This window comes from Pleurodeles waltl, chromosome 4_2 (genome assembly GCF_031143425.1).
Source record: "Pleurodeles waltl isolate 20211129_DDA chromosome 4_2, aPleWal1.hap1.20221129, whole genome shotgun sequence".
NCBI lineage: Eukaryota > Metazoa > Chordata > Amphibia > Caudata > Salamandridae > Pleurodeles > Pleurodeles waltl.
Genome location: NC_090443.1, coordinates 288,919,506 through 288,935,975, shown reverse-complemented (window position 1 = coordinate 288,935,975; position 16,470 = coordinate 288,919,506). Strand labels below are relative to the sequence as shown.

General features: G+C 48.0%; 1 protein-coding gene across 2 annotated transcripts in view; it reads right to left on the bottom strand.

The window, feature by feature from the left end:
- Positions 1–16,470, bottom strand: part of MYH9 (myosin heavy chain 9) — a 359,655-nt gene that overhangs the window by 307,202 nt on the left and 35,983 nt on the right. For both annotated transcript variants that reach the window (XM_069231188.1, XM_069231189.1), the window contains exon 2: positions 1,819–2,170. In XM_069231188.1, the coding sequence (XP_069087289.1) occupies positions 1,819–2,151 (333 nt within the window). In that variant the 5' untranslated portion in view covers positions 2,152–2,170. The remainder of the gene's footprint in view (positions 1–1,818; positions 2,171–16,470) is intronic.

Here is a 16,470-nt window from a genome sequence, read left to right as displayed (position 1 = left end):
GCAATTTACTGTTTAAGCTCAAATTAACCACAGACTTCTGCTTTATCTGAAGCAGATAACACCTCACAGCAGAGCAGTCTCAAGAAAGCAGAAGTACTCTATGTGGAGGAATGTACACAACGTCAAAGCTGTGATAAAGAAATTGCACTCGGAGCCTTGCGAGGGCACAAGCTTTCTCCACCAATACAATTCTTGATGCAGTTGTTTGAGGTCTATGTTGCAGATGGTTTACACGGTTGCATCAGCAACGTTCCTCACCACGCACAGTCTAATGCTCACACAACCATTAGCCATCTTAAAAGGATCACTTTAAGGAGAATTTCAAGGTCTGGTGCTTAAATTGTTGACTTCAGAACCCGTGAATCTTGAGTTGTATTTCCAGTATAGCACTTGCCTACAATCTTGTGATTGTGAGCTAATCACTATCTCATTGTACCTAAATAAAATGAAACCCAATGGTAAAAACAAGTGAAAAGTAACTACCCAATTCAAAAATGTGTAAATTACAGATTGAGTTACAGGTTTTTATTGTCATCCTGACACCACTCAATGGGCACCGCTTTGAAGTTGTCTACCTAGCTTTGCAGTACAGAAATACCAATAAACAACATAAACATTATTATTTAAATGTAGGTAATGAGAACACAAAAAACAACTTCTTCCTACATTAGAATAGATTAATGTGCTATGGAAGGGTGATTGTGTCGTGATGAGTTATTTTTTACCAATTCCACCAAGACAGATTTTCAGGATAATACCAGCTGTGTAAACGATTGAGATTTAAATCCACTAAGTACATTTCTCGTGAGGCCATCATAAAAACAATGTTGAGGATGTGGCGCTTCTGGACCAATGTTTGTAAGCCTTGGCCAGTAGTTGATAGCAAGGCGTATGGGAGTCAGTGCTTAACTTGTGCTTGTTGTTTCGGGTGCGGAGCACCGGCAATTTTTTTTAGGGCAGGCGCAAATTTTTCTGCCTCAAGAATTTACTGCGCGCAAGAGACACATGGGGAAAAACGGAGGAAGAGAAAAACGAAAAAGCCTCACAATGGGAAAAGCAGGAAAGCTGCAAGAGTGAGCTGAAGGGGCAGGGAGTGGCTTTAAATGGATTGAAAACGCCCGAGATGGCTTCAGAATTACGGTGCCTCAGTATTCTGTGTTCGCATATTTAATTACAGCACCGGGGTGTTTAAGAGGAGGGTTTTTGGCACCAGCACGTTTTTTATTTACAAATTATGCACTGATGTGAGTGCTTCAGTGGCATGGAGGAAGCATGATGCACTAAAATGGACGCACCTATTTGGGGGCGGGGGAGGGGTGGAGCAGAAAGGTGAATCAACTCTTGACCCGTGCTCCCTCTCCTGTCAACTACTCAGTTTGTGCTAGTGGCAAACTTTCAGTACACTTAAAGCATTAGGAAACAAAATTAAGACTGACTGTACACAAGGAAGGCTCCAACAAAACTCAGTTTGTGCTACTCTACAAGACCCACTCATGCAACAAAGGTTCATAGGACACAAACCTTGCTTGCACAGCTCTAAGTGAAAAGCACCCCGCTCACTCATGATTGTCGTTTGGGACACAATGCTCAGCACAGTTCCACAGGACATGCACAGCGCTTGCTCATCATGGACTCAAGCCCACTCAGAAAAAGCTATGTAAGGAACCTGTTCCGCCCAGCTCTGAGATGCACATTACTTAGAACCACTCTATGTATTTATTATACATTACTCAACCATTGCAACTCAGACAATTTCTGCAGTGTCGTAACCTCCCCGCCACACACACACACACACACACGTGATGCAGCAGTACTCACATAGATGAGGCCAGAGTAGTAGCGCTCCTTCAGGTTGTGCAGCACAGAAGCCTCGTTGAGGCAGGTCAGCTCCGCCATATCCTCCACCTTTGAGAACTTGGGAGGGTTCATCTTCTGAATGTCGTCCTTGTTCACCTTCACTTTCTTGCCATTTTCGGCCAGTTCCACAATGGCCTCGTCGCCAGATTCTTCCTTCAGATAAGCTGCCTCGAAACCCTGCTTTTCTGAAGGTACCCATATTTGCTTCTTGGCTGCCCAGTCTGCCTGTGCCAATGGGTTGTTGATGTAGTTTCGGTCTACGAACAGGTACTTCTCTGCATCCTGCTGTGTCATGGTGCCCTAGTGCAGCAACCTGCAAAGATGCAAAGAGAAGATTAAGGCTTATGTACAACAATGTGATCAAGAAATCAAGGCACCAAGAAACTGGCAACTGTCCAGAGCCACAAGTCAAGGTACACAGAACCGAAAGAAAACTACAACAGTTATCAAAATATACAAGGACACAGGAGTGACTAGAGCATCATGTGGAAGAAATGCCAGGGTAAGTCACCAGAGGTTAACAAGCAGCAACTATTAGAACTGGCATGGGGGAGCAGAACGAGCTCATTATAAACAGTGTATTTTATACTGCTTGGCCCTATGCCAGGTTTGTGGCAATGGAACCAATTTCAGATGGTCGTCTCAACAGCACACTTTGAACAGGACACACCAGCAGAACCTACGACCAGGAAGTCAACGGGACCGGCCACCATGTCAGAAAATGCAAGCAACACTGTGCTAGTGTCCAACACAGAAGTCAAATAACTTCTATTCTAAGTTCCCGACAGGCAGGGCAGGAGTGAACAAAGAAACAGAGGGCAACAGAACACCATCTAGTCACTCGCAGGCTTGTGATATACAGTATACTCTCAGCGGTTCTTCAACACAAGGAAATGCCGGCACTGAACACGGAACCGCTTTCTGCTCACACATGGACACGTACACACGGAAAAGGGCAGATTTAAGAATCGGGGCTGCACAAGCTAGTCACACAGAGGAACTTGTGACAAGCTACAATCATGCAGGGAACTTGAACCCCAAGTGAGAAGGCACGCTTTGCTCCTCAGACACGCATGACTGAGGCAGGGGAGAGACCTTACTGTGATGATACAGGAAAGGGCAGACGGCGAAATAGGAGTTAAAAAATAAAATAAAAAAAATAAAGGGCATTATATTGGAACTCACGAAGAGCAGAGGTGTTGGCAGGCAAGAGGCACTAAACTAGCATATGTCAACTCGATCTCATGACCCAGCGGGGACAAAGGACTTGGGAGTGGAGAGCAAGAGCACTAAGCTAACAAAATGTGCTGACTGCCTCTTATGGCCCAGACAGAGGCCGAGAGTAGGAGTGGGCCTAACTCGGTTCACTGTAAGTTAAGTAAACTAAATTACAGCAAAAACACGCAATATTATTTTTGGTAATTCTGAGTCAAGAGTAACGTGAAAAAATTATATTACTCCGATTCTGGCCTGGCTTAGGTAGTAGGCAGAAAATTAAAGAAAAAAACACATTCCTAATAGACCTAGAGGAAGAGAGAAAAATACAGGTTAGAAGCACGAAGAAGTGAGCAATTGGGGCAAGACTGGGAAGATGATAGTGAAAGGAGTATGCCTTAAAAAGCGGCTCCCGAAAAGTAAGCCAAGGGAACCCCGTGAGATTAGGGAAGAGGTGGAGGGAAGTCTGAATTAAGAAAACCGGGGTGGCTAGACCTTAAGGGAGACGAGCAGTAATTGAGAAAAGAAGCCGAGACAAGCGAAGGATAGACAGATAAGATTTTGAAATGTCCCCTGTATGCCATTCTGCGCAATAACAACCTTTCCTTTGACTGGCAGAGTAGGTCATTTGCCCCTCAGCTGGAACACCTTGGCCACCATTAGAGGACAACAGCAGCTGGTTCACTATGTTGACTTCACTGCCTATACGGTTCTCCCTATCAGGCTCCTCCAAAAGATTGAAATGATTATAAAGAAACACAAGAGGGGTCACTTCGGACATAGACGCGGCGTCAGCTCCCCCCAGGCAGGTTCGGCCGACACCAGTTGAAAGAGTTCCTGGACTGCTAGGGGTGACTGAGTTAGACTAGAGATTTTCCGAGAATATCATCACTTTGGAGCAAAGTGTTCCGACCCCATAGAGAGGAATGTAGCTGTAGACTGTGGAAGAGGCGACGGAGACAACAAATGAGAAATACTGGCTGTGGTAATAAGCCATGTGGTAATGAGCAGTAAGCAGATCTGTGCAGCTCACTTCCTAGCATGTACCTCCACGAAACGTAAAAGGCACCGAGTTTACATCTCGGATTAGCCACTACCCGCTGCCTGCTAGCTGGGGCCCGCATTAAAGCGCTGATCAGCCTTGTACATCACTTATCAAGCAATGCGTGCCCAACAACGGACGATGGTACCCACAAAGGATGGAAAGAATCCACGTCCAAGTATGCGCCTGAGAAATCACGTAGATAGGGCATCACACCCCACCGAGGGCAGCAGGAATTTAGCTGCAGTCAAACGCTAAGGACAGCATCTAGAAACAGCAAGGAAGGGCATAAGAATCTCAGGATGCAGAGTGCGAGAAGCAACTATCCGCGCACCAAAGAAGGCCTCCAGAAACAGAGCGGCCGGGGGGCACTGGAGTCATACCACAATGAGAAGGCGGACAAGGCGCAGATATGGCCATATCATAAAGATGGCCTTCACAAACTGCTACGCTGGGCATATTACGGTGGGCGCAAGGGGCAGCGGTTTTCATACTAACAGGAAAAACCTTCAGAATCTGCATGCTAGTATACCGAACAAAAAGGCTGGCGAGGGCACCCACAGCCATGCCTCTTGAAGGACCAGCACTGTGACATGGCAGGGTATGGCATGGCAAGAAGCGAAGGCTGGCAAGGACACCCACAGCCATGCCCCTTAAAGAATCAGCACTGACATGGCAGGTATAGGAAGCAAAGGCTGGCAAGGACACAGCCATGCCTCTTGAAGGACCAGCACTGTGACATGGCAGGGTATGGCATGGTAAGAAGCGAAGGCTGGCAAGGACACCCACAGCCATGCCCCTTAAAGAATCAGCACTGACATGGCAGGTATAGGAAGCAAAGGCTGGCAAGGACACAGCCATGCCTCTTGAAGGACCAGCACTGTGGCGGGGTATGGCATGGTAAGAAGCGAAGGCTGGCAAGGATAGCCATGCCTCTTGAAGGATCAGCACTGTGACAGGCAGCGTTCAGAAACGCTGCGAGCATCAGTAAAATGTCAGGCAAGGAAGCCAGCAATGAGCACCTACAGCCACTCTTCAAGGACTTTCCCCAAGCACTACGAAAATCAGGGACTGTCTGATACATACTCAAGGAGGTCTGCAAAGGATAAGCAGGACCACCCGCCACGAATGGCGAGTCACGGCAGCCACGTCGGACGCATACTCTGCATCTCCCCGCCACAACGGCGGAATTCAGAAATGGTCACAGGTATACCAAGCTGCAACAGCCATAAAGCCAACACAAGCGGTACCTCCAATGCAAACATTGGTATAAAACAATGCGCCCGGTCAGAGGGATTAATAAGCGCTGGCTGTTGCACCAGGGAAGGCCTCAGGAGTAGGGCGCGGGAGGTAGAGGCTGCTTCAGTATATAAACGGTGCCACAGTACAGCGTCCCTTGGCTGCTGGGTGGCGCGCCCCGAGCACATGCGTGGTGACGCCGCCCCGTGCCTCACACCTGTGAGCACAGCTCCGTGGAAGAGAAGCCGCGGGCCTTTAGTATCATCGTGGAGGCGGCGGCGGCGGCGGCAGCAGGCCCAGACACGAACATCTAAGGCCGCCGTTCACAGCCCTTGGACGGAGCACCTCGAGGTAGGAGCCCGAGACAGCCGACGTCCAACGGGGCGCTGCACAGATCGGCCGATGCATCCCTCGTGGCAGCCCAAGGGTCATGGAGATCCAACGGGATTGTACCAGCTGCGGCAGCTGCGCTGGGACACAGCTAGCTTCGAGGTTAATGGCAGACAGGTCATAGAACGGTGACCTAAACGCTCAACTCCACAAGAAGTACATGCATGGACAAAGGACAGGAAAGCAGCTCAGAGGCCATCCGTGTACAGACTGGAGGCGCCGGTGGAGCCTGCTTCACCGTGTAAGGACCACAAGAGGTGCATCATGGGATAAGGGCCTTCCGTTTGTGGCAGTCTTAAATGCTCAGCCAGCTCTATACAGGGGAGTGGTTATGGCGCAGCTGCTAGAGAGACCCTCGGGAGCTGGAGATCTAGGTTCGAGCCTCGGCGTGGGCGCAACGTCCTGCGATTCTGGGCAAATCACCCGTGCCCATGGGCAGCGCCTGGATATAACCTCAGGGGTGGTAATACAGGTCTATTTAAATGATCATTACAGGCAAGTAAAACCCATTTCTCCAAGAAAATCAGCAATGGGCCATAGTTGCAACTCGAATTTTGTTTTAATACGCATTAGGGACCAGTCAGGGGAGATAGATTTTTTGTTTGTGTTTTTAAGTCAAAAGATTCAATCCTTTCACCTAACAACCTTTGGTTGCAGTAGGTATGATCGGAGCTAAAGATGTGTGCCCAAATTGGCTTCTTGCACAGCTTCCAGGGTACCTAAATAAATGCCAGAATAATCCACGACCCATTTGGGGGCGGTGGGGAGCACTCCGGGGGCTACTCTAAACTGGACAATAAAGTCTGAACCTGGGCCTCAAACCACAATACCTATGGAAATGTTTGGCCTAGAACTGTTTCTGAAACCGAACAATCGCCTCCAGCTGATTAGGCGTCCCTTGCCAGGGATCAAAGTCAAGATTTCTCAAGACTTCAAAGGAGGACTAGAAAGCAACGTGCAAGCACCCTACGGGTACAGGGAGGACCAGAGATGAAGCACATTTACTATGCCTTATTGTGAAACTGCCTGAGCAGCTCCGGGATCCTGGTGATGGTTTCTCGGCTGCTGCATGAGGCGACTGGGGGGGGGGGCTCCTCGACAACCTCCATCCATCAACAATCATTCCAATCAGCTGGGGTTTGGTTCTTGGATGAGTTCTCTTCCTCCATGTAGAAGCAACAGCTCCTCTCATGCAGGCAGATACCTTCTTCTGATTCCCCAGGAGTCCAGCAGTATGGCAGTTAGGCAGATATCCTAGACTGGAGAGGTGTGGCAAGCCTATTTAGCGCCACATCTGGATCTTCTGGATCCCCACCCCTCCAGCCCCAGACACCAATCAACCCTGCACTGGTGCAGTCCTTGCTGAAAAATCGAATCTGTGAACTAAGTACTGACGGTGCCGGTACTCATACTCCTCTGGTAAATAAGCCTGGCCTCTTAGGGAGATTTTACCCTTCAAATTTGTGGATGCTCCTCCAATCCTGAAGATGCACACCAAGTTATCTAACCATGGCTTGTACAGCACAGGCTGTCCCCTCCAAGGACTAGTTTAGGCTGGTCTGGGTGGAAGGGTGACTGCTCTAGCAGGGATATCATTTCACAAGGGAAAGGTGATCACCAGCAGGAAAGTGAGTGGCTTGCAAGAAAGGTGCACCTCCATCTAAAGGATCAGGCAGGTACCTCCCCCAAATAAACAAAACTAGTTTTGTTGGAGGCAAGGCAGGTCATTGTGCAAGATCTAATGTGAGAAACAGACAATGGCAGCCCTCACACAGGACACCATCTTTTACAACGGGCGATCTCCCCATACTTGCACACTTCCATATATTTAGTGGTCACCCATGCATGTCCCAGACACGGAAATGAAAGATCCCAACTGTGGAATGACTGAACAGAACTTTACTTGGTGAAGAGAGACACCCCCCCCCCCCCCAAATGCCCCACTAAAGGAATAGGTAAAGATGATCCCTTCCCCACCCCAAACCCATACACCCCCCCCACCCCCCCAAAACACCAAACACCTCCACCCCCAAGCTACTGTCTTATGCTAGTCTCACTGCCAGTCTCGCAGTCTGGGTAGAGCAGCTAGCAATCATTAGCACAAACACAGGTGGACTCGAGTTCAACCATATCAGAGCCAGTTCTGCTGTTCCTGTAACACCACTGGGCCCACACAACTGCAGAGGTCATTGATGGTTAAGTCTAGAAGTTTAGAACGCATAAGGTTAGGATGGCACACCTTTGCCATGTAGTCAACTTTCACACCAACTGACTCAGACTTCGAAAAGAATGTGCAGGCAATGGACTGTAAGATGACTACATGAGGCAACATGAACAACCTCCAAGACCGGTATTTTATTGGGCATTTCAACAGCACAGTGTTTGCCAATTACTTGCCCACTTAAACACAGACTATGGCCAGTAGTTACTATTCATCGAGCATAGGTTTCCAACGACTGAACAAAGGTTCAGAGTTGGCTAAAGGATTCTTGCATGGCCCTAGAACAAGGGTATAGCTAACAGCAGGGACATCATGTATCTAGTGCAAGACAGCAGCTCAACAATAAACACAACCCAGGTTGTGCCATGTTATGGAAACAAACTTTGCTGCAACTAAAGTCTTACCAGTTCAATAACAAGTAGGAATCAGTCTTACAGGGATGTACTGGGAGGTGGTTGTGGAAGAAACGGACAGCGAAACTGTGGAAAGAAAGTGGTCTTATGGGAAGAGAGGGTGAGGTCTGTTTATGTCACAGTATCCAAAGACCAATCAATGTTAAGGGTCCAAAACGGCAAACAAATGCTGAAAGAATCGCCCAGAACAGCTTAATCCTTCCGTTACAACTGGCCTTGTGTCTGCACCTTTTTAAGCAGCCTCACCGAGACTCCAGGATGCACTGCTGTGTATCTGCAATATTCAGAAATGCTCAACTTCAACTTAATTCAACTCCTGCGATGACGTCCTCAGGAGGTGGAAGATGCCCTATGTGTAGACAACTAAAAGCGTTTCCTGAACTAAGAAAGGTTTGTCTTCCTTTAAAAAGGTACCTTTTTCATGTCATAACTTTTATATTGGGCTTGGATGGAACAATGGAGGTTGGTCATGTGGTAAAAGGTCACATTGTGTTTCTATAGCACATCCCTCAACACCGACTATTCAAATATGGAAATGCAGTGTTATTAGGTGGCAGGCTGGTTGCTACTCCAGCCTTGAGTTTGAAGGGGGGGGGGGGGGAGGGACACACATGACCCTACTCTATTCAAGGACATGTATACCAGAGGGCTTTTTGGGCAGCAGTGAAAACGCAAGTAGTGGGACCATCTCGAGAGAAGTAGCCTGTAGATTTAAAAACACTACACGTGATCCTATGTCAAAGGCAAATCCTGCACATACTCCACCAACCTACAGGTCCTAGGCACGGTTCTTTTTGAAGGGCTACCATGGAAACCTGGAAGCCAATATGCCATCCTTCAATAGAGGGCATTTCCAGGTGCTTCTCGCTCAGATGAGCAGTCCACTTCAAGCCACGTTTTAATCCCAACCCAAGCGGATTGTCTGATAGCATTTTTCAATACCCTGCAGACCATTCATTTATTCAAATCGTTTTAACTGCATAATGGCATCTAGAGAATCCTTCCGCATAGCCAAGCCCCATGAAAGTGAGAACACTAGTCAAAAGTATACTATCGAACATAGTGGAGAATAACCGGATCCCGTCACTGCACATGGATTGTGCGCAAGTAGGACCATCACTATCAGAACTCCTTGAAAGCCAAAGGAAAGAGCCATGACAAGACCAAGGAGACTTGGTTCCATCAGACCTGAAGGAGCAGAAGAGGCAAGAACAAGGCTAAACTTGACATGCTTAGAAGAATCCTTACTGTACAACGCACAGCAAGGCAATTACGCCTCAGAAGTTATGTTAGGGGGAAGCTTAAAACCCGGCCAGAAAAGAAAAAAAGTCAGAGTCGAAAGACCAAGTTATGTTGGGATGCGAGTGAAGAAAGGCAGGAGAGCAGAGCCCAAAGAGCGCAAAGGCAAAGCTGGTGCTGCGTGTGCCATGAGCAGGCACGACACTAACCGAGCTGGGGTAAAGCTGGAGCCCAAGAAGGGCTGGTGTTTGTTAACAAGTAGCAGAGTTTAACAGTAAACACGGATAAAGCCGGAGCTCCTCGTGTGCCTCCCGCAGGCAGAAGAGTATAATTCAGAGAGCTGGGGTGACGGTGGAGCCCAGGAGGGATTGTTGTACCGGGCAGACGTGCATTAACGAGACCAGGGGGCCAATGCGGGTGAGAGGAGCCCGTGGAATAAAATACAGGGGGCAGAAAAAAAGACCTTCAGCACACAAACGGGCGTACAAGTGTGCACGCACATGAAATACTCGAGGGGTGAGTGCGTCTTGGGCTCTCCCTCCACTGCACAGCAGACGTGCTCCCTCAAACAGCACCCTGAGGGGTTAAGTGCGCGCAGGCCGTACTTCGGCCTCACGACTTGGCAGCAGAGGAAGCCCTCAGTAACCCCGGCGTTTCCTGCTTTAACTTCACATCACAATAATGCCTTTTTAGGAGATACTAGAAGGAAAGGCGCTCTAGAGAGCACAAAAAGCGTGTGTTAAATAAGGATAAGCAGGAAGCCTGGGGCCGAGCGAAGCCAGCAGGGACAGCTCTCCCAGGGAACGAAGGACGCCCCTTGCTGAGTAAGGACCGGGCCTCTCATTCCAACCAGGGAGTGAGGGCTACCCACAAAGTGGGCGAGCATCGGCTCCCCTCTCGTAGGAATGGGACGGGGGATTCCTAGAAAGGAGAGCAGCCCCTCAACCTAAACAGAGGACATATGCGATCCTAGCGTTGGGCAGCCATACCCTCAGTCAACAGGGCCTCCCACACCCAGGGAGCGAGAGGGGCAGCCATGCCCAAAGGCTAGATTATGCGGAGACGACACTGCACGCATAACATGCTTCACCCCAGCGCCAAAGGGGGGGGGGGGGGAGGGGGGTGGAGTCGCAATTAAGAGTAAAAGGTACATGGTTTTACACACCAACTCCGTCTCGGAACACTTAAATGTGGATTTTTGGGATTAGCAAAGATCGGAAACTTGTCCCTTTTGGACACAGTCAAGTTCCAGTGAGATGGGACTCCAGAGTCCACATTCGCAGCAAATGTGTCTTCCAGATGAGAATCCCCTGATGGGACCTCCATTTTAGATGCTGGCATTTTTCGGTTACTGGAGAAGTGTCAAGTTACTTTGGCATGGACACCTACAAATAAGGTTTTGCCAGGCAAACGGCCTGGAAATGCCTCGACTACTGTCCGGTCGAGACCTTCACACTGCATGTTGTCTGCGAGTGTTCAATGGACTAGTCAAAGAGCAAGTAACTACAATGCAGGTGTCAAGTGTAAGAGTCCCGACATGGTTTAGGGCAACAACTCAACACCTCAGAGGATCTGTAGCCAGAGATGTGGGGCCAGACTGTGGGACTCACTGGCCTTGCAATGTGCCTGGTTCTTCTGCCTGCCCTTTGAAGTGAAGTAAAACGGCTCCAAAAAGCTGTTCTCGTGACTGGACTCTGCGTGACACAAGACACCCCTTTGAATGAAAAGGGTGCCTCCTATAGGATACTATCTCCCCCTACTGCTCATGTTACTCGCTGTGGAGGTTTCCCAATAGATAACTCCCGAATTTCGTAGTTGAGATTGCAGGTGTTCGCAATACATCCCATTGGGCCTCCTTGGGGCCTAGAGAATACCACTTCTGCTGCCACAGAGGCACAGACCCAAAGCTCCTGATCCCAAATTGCTGTCTTTTCCTGGAGAGAAGTTTTGATCTGGTAGGAAGTGTCTCCCAAACAGTTATTCTGGCATCTAAATGAAGCTTGACGATCCATCACAAAAAGTTCACTGCTTTCTTTTGGGGTAGCTGGACAAGTTCCTTGGGGGAACATTTCAGATAGTCTAGGGGAGATGGGTGTAGAAAAAGCCAGTCATGCTGGTATCAACGGGCTACATCAGACTATACCTCTAAATAACGTCCCGATCCCAAGCAGTTCCTCAGCCGCCAGCTTTTCATCATCTGTCTAATCTGGTCTGGTTTCTTTCTATTTCTATATTTTGATGAGTCTTGTTCCCTAAAGCCCCCACCCCGATTGGCACCAGATGTGACAAGTATATTCCCACATTCCTTCTTCAATCTACCTCACACAACTTCTCTGCCTCCCTCCAATGTTCTGTTCACTAACTAGGCAAGAGATAAGTAGCTCTGGGCACATTAATAAACTTGCGCCAATACTAGCATGGAAGCCAAGGTGTGCGCATTAGTTCAGTCAATCTATACATCGTCTGCTCTTTCTCTTCCACCTGTGCAGAACAAGAGGATAAGGCTTTGCCATACAACAGAAGGCACTGCACCACCCTCAAGGTTTCCTGCCCATCTCTCATTCCCTTTGTTATCTCCTTCCCGCAAAAGCAGCAGGAAATGTAATCACCCGTGCCACCTCCCTTCTTTGTAAAGCAGCAGGAAGCTGTCACTCCATGAGCCATCTCCCTTCCTTGTGAAGCAGAATCCATTGCTAGCAATTCCCAGGAAGCTTTGACCACATCTATAATCGGATATGCTTTGGACTTAGAAGTCTCCTCATTGACAGCTACAAAAGCCAATGTCTGTGGGAGCCGGTAAGCTTCACAAGATTTTTTTTTAGGAGTCTAAATACAGCAAGGAAGGACTTAATTGTGACTAGAAAGGCTGATCTTAGATTTATCCCAGAGGGAGCCTCATCTCTGAAAATATTCAAACACAGGTTCTGCAGAGATGCGCTGTCAATTTAACTTTTGACGCAACCACTGAAGGCCCTCTGCTTGAGCAACACATTAATCATGATCAGCACACCCTAGTAGTCCTACTGTGACCTATCCACCACTCTGCAAATGAACCTCAAATCAACATGTGGCTCCCAGACATAACAGACAGAATACACTTTCTGCCACACAGACAGCAGGCCAGCTTCCAAATTTGCTAATTTAAGTAAGACCCAAACTAGACAGTGTACATTTGAAATCTAAAATTGAAAAAATAGCTAACCCAATAAAAGCCCTCCAGAGTAAGCTTGAGAAGGTTGGTGGGAGGTAGCTCCAGAGTTAAACCTTGAACGTGGCCATTACCAGAGGTTGACAGCCTCCACAGACCGCCCTTCTTGCATTTGTCTTTTCGTAACCATATCCTGTTCTTGCTGTGGCGGACACCCACTTGCAAAACAGCAACCACAAAGTTGTGCTCTCCTCCCTTTAACTGCCAAATCCAGACCTAAGACGTCGCAGCACATTACTCTGCACAGAGGGGAAGCGTGCAGCCTCTTAGCATGGATTAAAAGGGACATACCACACCCTTAAGAGGGTGAGGTCCGAAGCTGCTAGTGCCCGTCTGGCTGCAGCCTTTTTGCAAACAAGCCCCAAATAATGCTCCAGTGCTGTCCACTATCCTAGTGGTGTGTCTTGCTATCAGACCTCCAGCAGGAGCCCAACCTACACACAGGAGCCCAGAACGGCCTCCAGAGTGGAAGAACAATTAAGGGGATTGGTGAGTAAAGTTTCTCCAGTGCAGGTAACCTAGCTGCTGCCCAAGGTACGGATGCCCTTTTCACACCGACCAGGCACTGCCTTGGTGAGAGACTTGATCTACAGTCTCTGAAGGGAGCACAGGCTGCCAAAGACGACCACATAGCTGCTGGCCCTAACCCGACCACTGGGTCAAGTGGGGTCGTATCGTTAAGCTCCTAGACGCAGATTACAGTACAATGCTTTCTCGTCACACTGGCCTTTCTAAACCAAAAGTCAGCCATTTAACCTACTTGAGTGCAGGTGGCATTCCCTGTGATCTAGACACCATCTGCTGTCACCCCTACACCCCACACTTCCACTAAGGCACAGGACACTTTGCTATTAACCAGCCTTCAATATACCACACAAAGAAGCTCGACACCCAGGGCACTGATCCGAGGTTCTCAGTGCGAAAACAGGATGCACCTTTCCCTGCATCCACAGAGCAAGGGCTGTGCGCAAAAAGCACACCTTTGGGACAAGACGCATGTAGTTTCCACCAGTGCATATTTGGCGATGATCATTTAAAGGCATAGGAGAGGCAGAGAAGCACACAAGGGAGACAACTAGGAAACAAGCACTCTGATGGTTTCAACAAAATGAAAAAAGTCGCTCCCAAAATGCGAGCTGTTAAAGGACATGTATCTGGGCGCGCTCCAAGGGACTGGTAAACAAAAGAAGAGGAAGCAAAGCCCATAGAAGCCAACAAATATGAAGCAAGCAGATGAGTGACAATACTGCAAGCCAATGGCAAGCACTGGGCGGGATCTAAGCCCACTGCAAGCTAACAAAATCTCTCAACAAACAGCACATGAGACGTTTTAGGCAATACCTAAAAACGGGTAACCTGCACACCTTGCCAAACCTTACAAGGGCCAGCTGAAAGGGCATTTAACTCAATTTACTTACAACGTAGGTAGTTACATTCAAGGACAATGTAAACAGAAACACCTCTGAAAGCACCACGATGGAAGGACAAAAACATTTCAGTCTGAAAGACCATTTCAAAACGTACCTGTCAACGTATAAAGCAAAAGAAAATGTGGGTTGGAAGAGAACAGCTACTTCCATTTCGTTCCAAAAGCACAATCCAACATGTTGTACTTTAAATACTCTCCCTCCCTTCAAGCAGCTAAAACCTTCAAATTGCTTCGTTAAATTAAGGTGCAGGAGCACAACACAGAATACAGGGACACCCCCACGCACATCTGTAAAACTTCAAAAAAGAACTCCCACCTGTGCCCCTTTGCTGAAGAACAAGATTTCAGCAGCTCGAAGTGTTCTGCACCTTCACATAGCAAACAATGCACTGTAGCAATCCAGCTTCCCCTACTTTGAACCACCAAGCGAAGCCACACAACACTTCAAAGTTAGCAGCAAGCATCCACTGAACGCTCAAAAGAAAAATCACCTTTTAAAGCATGCAAAAGTGGAAGAGCCTTCCACTCTCTCATTGCTTCCAAAGGAAAAGCAGGCGCAAGAATAATACACATTAGGAAAGGCTGGTATTTGAGGTCACAAACGCCAGCAATTTTTCTAGAAGCGTCACTGCACGTTTTCCAGGATGCTGCTAAAATGTGGGATGTAAAGGTGGAGAACTGAGTGGATCTTAATATTTGGAGGATGTTGTCTTTTCCCTGGGACCCATCTTATGGAGGAGGCAGGCTGGCCTCGAGTTCTGGAAGACCTTCGATGGAATGGTGCTCCGGTATCCCTATCCTGCCTCCCATCTTCAGACATGGCTACAAGACCCCCAATGCCTCTGGCTAACTCGCAAGCGTCTTTGGTTTGAAAGCTCGAGTGTCCCATCACTTCTGGTCATTCCCTGGTTAGTATAGATTCTAGACTTTGTGCTCATTTATCCAAGGCCTGGATGGAGAGCCATCATACATCTGAAGCCTGTGTCAAGCAGCACTAACGCTCGCAGGACTTTTGAGACTGCCTCAACTAATCGTTTATTCTCAGAGCATCCTTGCTCTGATCGAACCGGATGGCAGGAAAAATATCTAAAGATAGCACTTGCAGTGGGTGTACAGAGCTGCGGTCGATAGTTTACCGGAGTCCCATTACACAGGATAAAAGGCGGAGGGAAATAAAATATTTTACCGACGCAACCCACTGCTCATATAATTAACAGAGCTTGCTACTGCTACAGGAAGCAAGTTTCACTTTTTCTTTATATAGCGCTTGCTGCCACCGCCATGACTTTACCAGTAGCTATTGTCCCCCAAGACAAGGGTAACCATGTCATCCAACGTGGAAGAATGGAACACAAACATGTACCGGCCGAGAACTGAACCACCTGACCAGCAGCAACACACCTTCGGTTAAGCGCTTAACGCACGCCTCGAGTTTGTTGGGATCTACAGGTCACAAGTTTGCATATGATGCGCATCTTCATTCGCCCATTAAGATAATTGGACAAAAAACTCAAGAACACTAAATCGTTTCCAAACTGCCCAATTCAAAGCGCTTACAAGCAACTCTATATAAAACAATCTAATGCAGACTTCAAGAGGTAGGTGATCGATGAGGTATAGGACATAATACGGCCCGGGTATCCGAGATTTGTTTGGGGTTCTTAAACAGGATGCTACCAGGCCCGTAATTTGGAAGTTCAAAAATTGAAGGGATTAACAACTGACCTTTACAAAGTAGTGATTAGAGTATGGCAGTACCTCACCCCACGAAAGCTATATTCACAGGCAGACTTAGGTACAGGCATGACCAGGAACGGCAGAGTGAGGTTCACAGCATTTACGGAACTTTGACGCTTGCAGCGGGTTAGGTTGCAGTTTAACAGCGCTACGGCCTGGGCACCGACATAATTTACCAAATTATGGCCGACTGTGCCAAAACCAGCGCTTTAAGTGGGCGAGTGCTGTTCAGTACTGCGTGCCCGAACTTTAATTTGTAAGGGTCAGTACCTGCGCTTCTCAGCACTGCAGCAATACAGTCAATGGGAGAGTACTAGCACTTCTCAGCAACCAACAGGTATTCTAGTCAGCGAATACCTGCACTTCAGGTCAAAATTGTTGCATTTAGAAAGTAATTCGGGTAAGTCAAAAGGCTTCTGGAACGTAAGAAAATCGATTTGCCGCACAGTTTTGCGAGTACGTTGGCAGTTGTGAAGCAGA